At 52.2% G+C, this 12,149-nt stretch overlaps 1 protein-coding gene across 1 annotated transcript; it reads right to left on the reverse strand.

The window, feature by feature from the left end:
• Window positions 1–946: 946 nt before the first annotated feature.
• SMAC4_02368 (uncharacterized protein) lies at window positions 947–10,692 on the reverse strand. The gene is made up of 8 exons (XM_003350649.2): window positions 10,207–10,692; window positions 8,632–10,134; window positions 8,217–8,566; window positions 8,019–8,133; window positions 5,952–7,946; window positions 5,563–5,888; window positions 2,049–5,526; window positions 947–1,971 (listed from the first exon to the last, which is right to left on the reverse strand). The coding sequence occupies exons 1-8, from the start codon at window positions 10,258–10,260 to the stop codon at window positions 1,957–1,959; spliced, it is 7,836 nt and encodes a 2,611-aa protein (XP_003350697.1). The 5' UTR covers window positions 10,261–10,692; the 3' UTR covers window positions 947–1,956.
• Window positions 10,693–12,149: the final 1,457 nt, after the last annotated feature.

Raw genomic sequence — 12,149 nt, forward strand, 5'->3', positions numbered from 1 at the left:
CTTCCCGACGGATTTGTGGACTTCCACTTTGGCACTTGTCACGTTGCAGGGACATTGTGCTAGGTGTATGCTAGACATCTTGTCTAGGTACAGTTTGAATTCGACAGCGGGAAGCGCGACGCGGAGAATGATGGTATCGCTTAGCTAGCCGAGCTAGGGAGCTAGCTTTTTGTTCTACTTCATCCGCAAGTTGTTATCTGTCTCAGTTGGCGATGCGAACCGACTTGGATTGGTTTAGATTCTGGTGTCTAGACCATCGACTAAACTTCACAGCTGTTTTGGATCGGCAGTGGTCCGTAGCTCGAGCATAGCCAGAGTCGGTTCGGTTCAGTGTGAGCGTGTGCAAGAAACGAATGTAACGAAGTGAACGACCGGGCCGAAGAACTCGCCTCGTCACTGAACATCGGTAACATGTATTTCGAAGAAGCCATCAAGATAACATTCAGCTTTCGTACCTCACTTACTACATAGATACATATGCAGGAACAGGCACCTCTGCTCCCCCAAAACTCCCGTCGTGTTGGTCAGAACTTTAAAATCACCAAAGGTCGCATTGCTTAGCATTACTTCACTACTACTAGCACATAGGCATACGCACAGGGGCATCGACCGTACTGCTGACGATGACTGTTGCTGCTGTCTATATGTAGGTACCGATATGCATAGTAATAAAATAAAAAAGCCCTCCGCTTTCGCATCGCGACATCGTGATCGTGATGACCAAAACTTCGGGTTCGCGTTGAAATGGCCGAGAAAGCTGTAGCCTAATAATTCGTCTAGCATCATCGTGAATTCTGAGGACTGAGAGTATGACAGCCACGATGACAGTGACAGGCTAGCTGACAAGTCTCTCATTTCCCCCTCTTCCCCGAATTAGTCACCACCACTTTCTTACCAACCCCCAATCCGAATATCATTATGAAAATGAACTGTCAATGAATTTCATGTCACTCTATCTATTTCCATCTCATCTCACTTTAAATCTTCCATGAATTGCAATGACTGTAAATGATAATAATTACTTCCCGCAATGGATTACCAATCTTCCACACTTTCTCAGTCCTCAAGCTAACAATGCATGCATCGACACAAGTTCTTTACGGCGCGGACCCGTGCTCCCGTGACGACGTAACAGAGTTTCGACCATCTGCCGGTACCACCAAGAGGTAGATGTTTGCACAAGTTGTTGGAGCTGTTACACTTACAAAGAGGCACATACGGCTTTAATGGTTCAACTCCGAACCGACGCGTGTACATAGACGGTATTCCGCGGACGGAATGGGATAAATTCACTACTATTGTACAACAACGCTATCCGCGGACTCCCGGGCGATTGGTGATCAAGAAGAGCCTGGATTGGAAGTGCTGGATGGGACGCGAATGGTTGAGACCCGGGTACATGACATTATACGGTCGAGGGAGATGGGATTAGCAATAAGAGACCAACCAAACCTAAGTCGTAAATAAACCTCGAGGGCTTCAGAACCAAGTTGATGATAGCGTTCGGGAGAAGGAGACCAAGACGGAAAATGGAAACTTATATATAACGGTATATACATCTCACTATCTCAATCGTCCATAGCATAATACTGGACTAAACTCCCCCGTCTCTCTCTCAATTCCTGATCATACGTGACTCTTGGCTTCTCTCTCTCTCTCTCTCTCGTGCATAGCCTCTTCACTTTTCGTATATCCTGCTTGTTGACATCCTCCGTAGCAGGGAATCATATGGCCCTCAAATGGGCTGGGGCGTGTCCATGTTCTCCTTCTTCCTCAGAGGAAGATGAAGCGGCTCCATCTTGTATGGACGTGACGTGGCGTGACGTCCGCGTGTCCTTCTCGCCGGGTGGCGTGTATAATGCGAAAGACATGTAGACGGTATGGTAGTGTTTACTCCTGCGTTGTGACCGTCATTGTGTGTCTGTAAAAGGATCGCGTGTCTAGACTTTGTCGATCTTAGATAATGATAAGCTGTTTCAGGAGCGATCGATGTTAGTCAAGTGTCAATTCAAGCCTTGCCGGGAGTGGGGGGACAAAATGAAACTTACCTCAATCAACTTCTCAGTCAACCCAAAACACTGCCTATCCTGCTCCTGATGGCTCAGATTAAAGCTGCAACTCCTCCACAGCCCGCCAAAACCCATTCCATCCAAAATATCGGTCAACTTGGCCGCCTGCTCCATCGCCCCTGAAAACTGAGGGTTGTTCGTCAGTGTCTGCAGCAGCTCGTGCGCGCTCCCCAGCGTCGTCGGGTTCTGGCAGTGCAGCACGATGTCGTCAAGAATGGTGATGATGGGTCCGCAGAGCGTCATGATAACCGACGGTCTGCCGACGGCAATCTCGTTGAGCCACATCAGCGTCCGGTTCTGCACTGCATCCTCGAGGTACTGGAAGTCGACCAGCTCGATGGCCGTGTTGAGGAGCAGGTCCTGGTCTTTAATGTAGGCCAAGCCTTTCGGACCGCGGCTCATGTTGAACGCTGATATGTCTTCGGCTGCGGGTGCGGGTGAGGGTACTACTGCATCACTGGCAACGCCCCTCACGGAAGGGTCACCCGGGGCATCACCACCACCGACTCCAAGTCCACCGTCCAGACCGCTGGCAGCAACAGAGCCAGAAACGGAACTGACCGGAGGGTAAAAGGTAGGGATACCCGCCGACCAAAGACTATGTTTAAGTTCGCCCGCGTCGAGCGTCCTTGCTAGTATCAAGGCCATGTATGGCGATGCGTGAAGTTCCTTCACGGTCTTTGGGCTCATAGCTGTGTAAGTCGTCATCTCCAAGAACGTGGACAACACTCTCAATGCCGTCGCCTTGGTGACCGTATCTGTCAATCCTCTCACCAAGCATGCGCAAGCAGCAAAGTGGAAGTTCTCAGCCGTGAAATGAATGCCATATGCCTCATCGAGCAGGAGCGCAGCCTCCTCTAGCTGGGCCCTACCCTGGAGAAGATAGTGAACCATCCTCTCGCCCTTGAGGTCGCCCGTGGTGCTGATGTTGCTCAAGACCGACTCCAAAAACACGGCAGTGCAGTTGAACAAGTTGGGGGGCACCAGTCGAAGGAGGGACATGGCGAGCCAGAAGAGCTGCAGGCCGTAACGGGACGCAGAGGGCAGCTTGGACATCATCTTAGCGAGTGAGGTGACGATGGCGACCAACATGTCACTGTTACTGTCATCGCCAAAGCGGCCGATGCTGTTTCGGAGCGCTACAAGGACCTGGTAGAGCAGATCGTCATCGACCTCCTCGCGTGCTAGACAGCCCATGACAGTGAACGCCCGAGGCTGGATAGCTGGGTTGTTCTGGAAAGCTGTGCTTGCCACAAGGGCCATCCACCGGGACCGCCATTTGTTGGCCAGGTCAACAGTGGGGGCGGCAAGAGAGCAGGTCTCGAACAAGAGAGTCGCTAGGTTTTCGGTGGCTGCCAAGGTTGCACCTCCGTCCTGGTTGGTTGATATTGATGCCCCGTCCCTCGTAAACGTGACGTTGTTTGTGAAGAGGTCGCTCCGCGGATCCGACAACGTGTCGAGCGTCACCTTCAGCTTATTGAGCCGTATCTCATCCAAGGCAAACGAAGTACAAGCCGCATGGATGGTATTAATTAATAGTCGGTGCACCACATGTCTGACGTCTGGAGTGCCTGTGTTGGCAAGCATGGTAACGACGTGGAAGATTTCCGGCATGTATATCTCAGCCTGCTCACCACTGTCAAATGACAAGGCGAGGCAAAATTGTAGCAGGACGCAAATTTCGTTCCATACCGAGTTCTCAGGCAGATACTTTGTCGGACGCAAGGAGGACCGGTTCAGTGCCTTGCGTAGCCTGGAAAGTACCTTTCCACGCAAGGTAATCGTGCCGATTCCACCTGCTATCGAAGTCAACGTGTCCGTCTCCGGAATGCCGAATCCTCTGTTGAGTGCTGCCTTGATGACCTCCTCAACAAAACTGTCAAGCAACTTTTCGTCCTGCTGGATAGCGGGCCAGACGCATTGCTGTAGCTGAAGAAGAACCGCCGGATCTGAAAGGGCAATGTCAATGAGCTTCCTCAAGAGAGCTGCAACCTTTTCCATGCCCTTCTCACCGTCCACCTCGTTGGTGAGCAGAGACGGGCGCAGCCCGGGTATCCAGGGAGCCATGTAGGCGAGGCATAACGGCTTCTGCTCATTAGAGAACCTGGGCCAACTGGTGAAGAACTCGTTCAAGAAGTCCCCAGTAAGCTGCGGTTCCGTCTCGGCTAGCTTCTGGCTGATTTGGATGATGAATTGTGAAGGTTCGCTCGGAACCGCGATGTCTTTGGTGCTGACAAGCCTCGAAGCAGCCTTAAACTTGAATGATTTGCACAGCGCCCCCAGCAGATTATACGAAGCGAGTCTGAGCATGGGATACGGGCTCGCCATGTTCGTCAATGCTAAATTCAGCAGAGTACCGGGGACATCCTGTGGTTTGATAAACCTTTCTTGCGGTTGATTATGCTTCGGGTCCTTACGGTATGCCGCCTTTTTCATGCGAAGGAGAGTCAAGATAGCGGTCTTCTCGGGGCTTGTGAAGTACATCACAATCTTGCCGTTATCCGCCCTTAGACCAAATGCCGAATCGTCTTCCGTCTGGATAGACGTTGGAGCCTCCTCAACCTCGCTCAGGCGGAACGCATCGTTGATTACCACACTAATCCGGGATGCTGGATATATTTCTTGTCTCTTTTTGGTCGAAACCCTGACGAAGCTTTCGCTGATCGATAGGGAAACGTCGATTTTACCCTTGGTCTTTGACAGTCTTGTGATGTTGAAACCGTTCTCAGTCTCGTCCATGAATGCCTGGGTGACCTTGTTCAAATTGAACTTGCCGTGATCGAAGTGGGCATAAAACTCTCGATAACTTCCGAGAAGATGGTATTCGATGTTGGCGGGGCTATAGATGCTGTTCTCGTTCCTTATCCAAGTCTTGAACACCTTGCGGAACCCCTTCTTGCAAGCCGAGTTCATGTTGAAAATGTACACGCGCGTGAGCTGCTTCGCGAGCTCAGTTGGTGTAAGCAGCTCAATTTTACGCAGTAGACTCTCGGCTGGTTCCGACTGCACGTTGTAGAAGGTGGCGTCGATGAAAATGCCAAATGGCCGATCCCAAAGTCGACTAGCAATCTTCAGATAGTAATACAAGTATGCATCAACGTCGGCAGACTCGGTATCTATGTACCGCAGCAGGATGCATATCATATTGATGCCGTCCTTGGACATTCCAGCGTCATAAACGGCAGGTGGTGGAGTCGACGAAGATTCGACGCCGCGGAACGCGTTTCGAAGCATGAAATCCTGGAACCTGGAGTAAACAGGCGGCAGGTTTGCCGAGATCTGTGGCCTGTTCCAGGTCACCGCCAACGGCGGTGGTCCCAAATTCATGATGAGGCTCCTCAGGGGTTCAAGGAGGTTGGGCTTTCCTCTTGTGGTGTCGCCAGGCGACCTCACGAGGTCTCGCCTTTCAATGGAGGAGAGCCGTTGCCGAACTTGGTCCCAATGGTCATACAAAATCCTGTGAAGAGACACACAAGAACCAAAGTCGAATGACTCGTCGCTGTTTGGACGCTCCATTGTTTCCGGCTCAACCGAGATCTCCCTCAGAAATGTGGTCACTCGATAGATATTCTTCGTCAGGAAGTCGTTCAATGGGAACATGAAGGGTTCCTTGGCGCCAAACAGGACATTGTTGGCCAAGTTTTGGATGACTTTGGCGATCAGGAGGAGGCCACGGCGCATCTCCTTGGAGGGTGCCGTAGCAACCAGACCTTCGACCTCAGGGGCAACAATGGCCGGGCAGAAGAAGCGTAGGAAGATGAAGGCGCCAACTGCTGTGTACTTAGCCTCAGAGAATCGGGGCATCACCGCTGCAGCAATCTGTCACACGCGTCGTATTAGCTTTCAGTAATTGGCCACTACCCGTAAACGGGCGGCACTTACAATGCTGCAAATCTTCCTGAAAGATGGCGGTATCCTGGCCGATGAGGCGCAAATGTCATCAATGAATACGTTGGCCACGATTTCGAGCTGCAGCGCATTCTTTTGCAACTCCTCTGGTGAAGTGACCCTGGTCGGATCGAGCTCGAGATTAAGGTCTTTGGATGTTTGCATCAAGCGATCCAGTACCTTTTGCAGAGTAGCTTTGAGGTACCCTGCGCCTTTCCATTTAGCATAGACCGAGAGCATCTTGGTCGCGACGCAGCTCCTACGCAGCAACTCTGATTCATTTTCCGTCTCCTCAATCTCCTGTTTGATCAAGGCCTCAAGGAGCACAAAACTCTGGCCCCTTGATTCATAGATGCTAAGCAGTGCAATTGTCAGCTCATCCACCTCGTGGCTGGGGCACACCGCGCCCATAGCCATAGCCAGTGTTGGATCGGTCGTCAGAAGGCCCAGAAGCTCATCGTATTTTTCGTTCACCGCTGCACTCGACAGGTTACTGAACTCAGCTCCCTGGACCAATATGTTATAGAGCACTTTGACAAATGCGGTTCGGATCTCGGCGTGTTCGTGGTATCCAACGAAGAGTGCTGACTTGAGTCCCACATCGATGTTGGCGCTCAAGAGATTGGACATGATAGTGATGGAGAGATCGGACGATGATGGCTGTTCGTCTTTGGAGGAAGAGCTGCTGGTATGCTCGGTCCGGAACATATGCTCATACCGGGGATCCAGAACCTCCAAGAACCTGCTGAAGTACGATTGGAACAATTGTCCCTTTTTCTCGCTGGTCTGGGCATCAGTCGTCGTGTCGTTCAGCTGCAAAGGCAGGCGAAATGTAAGTTCAGCCAGCGCCTTGAGACATGCCCTGTCGAGATCCTTCTGCACCCTAGCCATCTCGTCTAAGCGGCTTTGACCTTGATCGAAGACGCCCACGTCAATCCTGGGAGAATGAGGCCTCGTAACCCAGCTATAGACGTAGGCAAGAAGTTGGTTTCGGATGCGGACATCGTCACGGAGATTGAGATGCTCCTTTCTCTTGACAATGGCCTCACAGAGCTGACAGATTTTGATCTTGACGCGCAAACTGTTCGGTGAGTCTGGCACCCCATCCAAGAACCTGGCGAAGCTGTACGTGAGTGAGTTGAGATGGAGCGAAGATGCGGCCCCAAGCTCAGTTGGCGTGTCGAGTCTTTCCACCAGCGACCTGAGGAGCGATGCTGCCTGTTCGGCAAACATAATCTCGTTGTCTTGGCCTCTCGAGGACGTCTCGAGGGCCCCGGTAAATAGTACGTCAAGTTCTGATTCGAGGGCTCTGAACAAATGCTGATATAGCGCGGGCGATACTTCGGTTGCGAGGATCTCCCTCATCGTCTCCCGGATCCTAACATTAGTACAAGCCAGGAGCTGGATACTGAGCCTGAGGTATCTATTGAGGAAAGGTTCCTCGTGGTGGTCAGAGGACAGTCTGTCAATCCACCGCAACCCACTGACTGCCGGCTCCTCGAGAGTAGCGGCGTGCTCAGCCGTGCATATTCCGCCCAGGGATGCTAAGAACCCAGAATAATTGCGCCATTCAGCCACAACTCTTTCTCCCATGGACTCGGCCGACGTCAGAGAAACATCCTTGGACAAATGAAGCCACCTCTCGAATACGGTCTCCCAGGCATTCAGAATACCGGCGCTGGGATACTGCAAGCGTCGTAGCAGTCCTCTGTTACGCTTTTGGAAGGCAACCAGGCCGGTAAACCTAAAAGTCCGTGACGAGATCTCGCTGAAAATATCTGCATTTCGCAAGAGTGCCAGAGAAGGCTTCGATGCTGAAGGCACGGCAGCATCGATGATGGTGCATTCTTCGAGGAAGGCTCCAATGCACGATGTCACTATCTGACAAACTTCAATCTCCGCCGAGCAAAGCGACACGAGGAGGAGGGTTTCCAGCTTGGTGGCTGCCGCTATTCTTATGGGATCATCTTCGGAAATTTGAGCCAGTTCCTGCAGCAAAAAAAAAATGAAAGAAACAGTCAGTGGCTAGCGATTTCCAGGACCGAGCGGGAGCTTACTTACCGGTATCGTTTTCAAGAGCGTTAACCGCGAATCGAGATACTCCAGGACTGATTTAAGACCAGGAGCAGTACCGGGCACGCCAGCTCTGTCGCATATTGGTATCAGGATAAGGGATCTGTACGATTGGGTTGATGTCAGTTAGGAACTCCATCATGATACAACGTAGAAAGTAATTCTAGAATACGAGGTGGAACATACGTCAGCTGCCAGAAGCCCCGCTTAAAACCCGGGTCTTCTAGCCTCTTCGAAGTCCTCAACGATTGAAGCACTTCGGCATGGGCATACAAGTGCTTTGCGACTTTGGTTCCGAGCCGCCTAATCGCCTCGTCTGGCGCAACTACGCATGAGATGAGGGCTTCAAGGTTCTTCTGATAGAATTCATCGCGCTCGTTAGGAGAATTAGGAGGACCTTCAAACAACGTCATGGGGGATGCATCCAAGAAGTTCAGGATATTGCAGATCATGTCAACCATGGATGCGCTCTCAAGCTGCTGTCGCTGCGCCATATCTCCATTTATACAGGCTGCGATAAGATTCGAGGAGAAGGCCTATTTTGGAAAGTCAATAAAAAGCGCCCCAAGTGAGCCTAAACAGAAACCAAGGATGACCTTACATCTAGCTGCCCTTGAATAAATGCCGAAGCCTTTGTGAACAATGGCTGGTACTCGCTGCTCTTCTCCAACCTCGCGAAGTGCGAGCAAGCCTGAATTACGGCAATCTTGAAGATGTGCGGCGCTGATGGCGCAAGACACTGGTCGACAAGAGAATCGACGCAGCTTTCAAAGCTCAGGTGCGCGAGGCTCACAAACGCTGCTGTCATGATGTCCTGCTCGAAGAATATGCCATCCGGGCCAAGACCATAGCGTCGAAATACGGAATCGCGCACATCATCCTGGACGTCCGAAGCATAACTGGCGAGGCCCAAATCGGAATCGGGATCGAAGTGTCGCGCGGCGCGTAGCAGGTATACGAGACAGTAAACGGACACTTCGTTTCGGTTTCTCAGAGCCCTTCTCCGTTCTTCGAGGAAATGCTTCTTTTTGACCATGCTTGTGGCCTTGGACTCGCGCAAGTTACTGACAACGTCGAATACGTCGGGCGTGAGAAGCAGCAGCGCCGTCATTAGAGGATATAAAAGGGTCCTTCTCCTGGCATTGTCGTTGCTGCCGTTTAGGGCATAATCGAAGAGTGTATCAGGCGCAATGTCGTGGCGTTTGCGGCCCATGTGCAGCTGCACAAATTCATTGGGGTACCTCTCCAGCCATCGGGTTATAAGCAAAGGAGTGACGACGGCGATAGCATTCTGGAAGCTTTTTCGAGATGATAACCAGCAGGAATTGAACTCGGTGATGACTGAGTTGAGTTTGTGAATGTCGACCCAAAAAGACGCCACCAGCCTCAAAACAATGAGAGCCGTCCTTTCTTCCTCGGCAGCGGCAGCATTCGGTATCGGCGTGCCCTGGCCAGGTACCACCTGGCGGGCACTGTATATGGTGTTCCTGAAGTAAGCAAAAGAGGCCGACCAGCTGGAGGCCGTGACAAATTCGACAATGGTCTTGACGTGGGCTTCGATGGCCGTGGCATGGAGCTGCAGCAAGTGGCTGCTTTCAAGGGGTTCGTTGGAGGGCGTGGAGACAGGGGTACGCATAACCTCGTCAGGGAGACGGACAGCAGCCGGTTTGGCGGTGGTCTCGTCAAGGAGCGTTTTGGCGGGTAATGTATAGCCATCGGGATAAGGATCGAACAGTAGCTTGATGACCTCAAAGATGCGGCGGACCAGGATTTCGTCTAGAGGCTTAGGGGTAGGTAAGGCAGCACGCTGCGAAGAAGAGAGCGCATAGCTATCTCCAAGACCATTTTCCGTGTGGGATGGGCCCCAATGACTGGCGCAACATTCGGCGATCAATTCGAGAATGTAGATTTCGGATAAAAGGACAAGAGGCGGATGGTTGAAGATGGAGCGGTATGGGCGGGCAAGGTCCTCGAGGAGATCAAGGAGGGAGTCGAGAACGAGGTTGACGGAGCCGGAGCTGACCCTGATGAGGGTGGAGCGGGTGATGGAGATGATATCGTCGTGGTAGAGATCCTGGGCAGGAGCGCCGGTGCGATGAGGAAGCTATGTTCATTATGGGCGTCTCGGTCAGCAGATATTTGGTTGTCATGTCATGGTAAGGCAGGGGAAACGTACCCTGGTTGCGAGCCTCTCGACCAGGCCACCGACCAGGCCCGTGTCGCCGTTCATTGTGTGGTGAAGAGGGCGGGAGCGCAAGCAAAGAGAGGGGCGGACCGATGTCTTCTCATGATGGGGTTCTGCGGTGTCGGTCTTGTCGTCGACTGCCAGGACTGCCCGAGCCGCGCAGTACGGGCTCCTTGGCACAACTGGAAGCTGTTGTTGTTGTTCAATGGTAGTACCTCGAGGTGAGTGGAGGTATCTACTGTCTAGGTCTACTATCCCCTGTCGCAACGAGCCTCACTCTTGGGGGTTGATGGTGAGCGGGCGGAAAGGGGCGGTCGGAACGGAAGGAGTGTGTGTATGTTGTCGACGACGCCCTGCAGTTGGTGACTGACGCCGTGTCGTCGTCGTCGTCGGGTGGTGGTCGGCGGCGGCGAGGGCGGCGGCGACGGTTGCGTGATGGGACGCGGTGGCCGTGGGTTCGTTCGTGATCGGGTGTTGGGTGTCGTGGGTAGGTGGTGGTGGCCGTTCTTTGGCTACCTTGCCTTTCTGCTACTGGCCCGACACAACTGGAACCTTACGGGCAGCGGCAACGGGAACAACGTGGGACAAGCGAAGCGAGAGAGACGAGACGAGACGACGGAGCGAGGGCGGTGGAGGTGGAGGCACACTGGAGGCACTCACTGAACGGAGGCACTGGATGGACTCGGCTAGGGAGTGACTTGCTGGCTTGCGGTTAGCCTGCTCTGGTGTGTACCGTGCTTTAAACTCCTGGCACTTTCATCCCGTCGGCCACCCTGTTTGGTCAGACTGATAGGACGGAAGGAAACTAGGTAATACGGATTCTTTACCTTCACTCTCTTTAGTCCACTTTGAACAAAGTACACCCCGTATGTTGACCTTGGGCTTCCTTCCTTCCTTTCCCGTTCTCCAGAACGCACGATAGCAATTCCGTCTCTTGAGTGCAATGAGAGTGTCAAGAGCGTCTCCTGCGCGTGTGTCTCTAACAGTGGAGAGTCAAAGTGGGGCCGACCAAGAATACCCAAAATCGGGGGTGGGGACCCCTGTGGGCTTTCCTCCTCCACGGGGGCCCAAACCCCTGAACAAGTGGAAGTGGAACACACCCAAGGTCCACGTCGGTTTCCTCATGTTCGTCCATTCTTTCCATCTTTCTGGTCCGGTCCCGTCTGATACCTTATAGACAACTGCCCGCCCGAAGATAGACTTCCATGTTCCAACTTTCACACCTTCTGAACGGGACATTCCGTCTTTTCATTCCAAGGTACTGCACACACACACTGCATGAAACCATTCATTATCCACAGGTGCCCATCGACCATCACCATCAAAACGGCAATCCGCATAGACATGGGACATGGATTGTTGTAGGCATTCCATGTGTGCCTGTGGACTATCCAGCCATACCGGGAACATTTGTCCATTCATCAGAGAAATGAGGAAAAAGGAGATGACAGACAGACAGACTGCAAACATAGCTGACGTGACGTTGATCTAATGGCCCCATCCCATCAGTCACATCTAACTCCTCGATTGCCGAGTCCGAGTTCTCAACAAAGATATTGGCAAGCAAGACGTCTCACAGTCTCATTCATCAGCTTACATTATCAGATCAGATCAGATTGATTCTTCATCAAACAAACGCCGTAACAGCCGCCGCGTGTCAATGTTCAAGTCTGAAAATTTCCACTTCCCTTCCCTTCCCGGACGTCAACGTCCACTTTTCTTTTGACTCCAAAACTCTCCAGGTCCCGTCTGTTCCTGTTCCTGCATCTGGTTCCTGAATCTACAACGGTGCCCGCATACCATTGACACATATGATACCGATCATACCGGTTCCCTATACGAGTACGATCCAACCTTTGCAGTCAAGACACTACCGATACATTACGCAGACTTTTTAAATCCCCATGAGCTACCTAGCAACTTTATACACCGTA

The sequence above is a fragment of the Sordaria macrospora genome, chromosome 5 (genome assembly GCF_033870435.1).
Source record: "Sordaria macrospora chromosome 5, complete sequence".
NCBI classification, from domain to species: domain Eukaryota; kingdom Fungi; phylum Ascomycota; class Sordariomycetes; order Sordariales; family Sordariaceae; genus Sordaria; species Sordaria macrospora.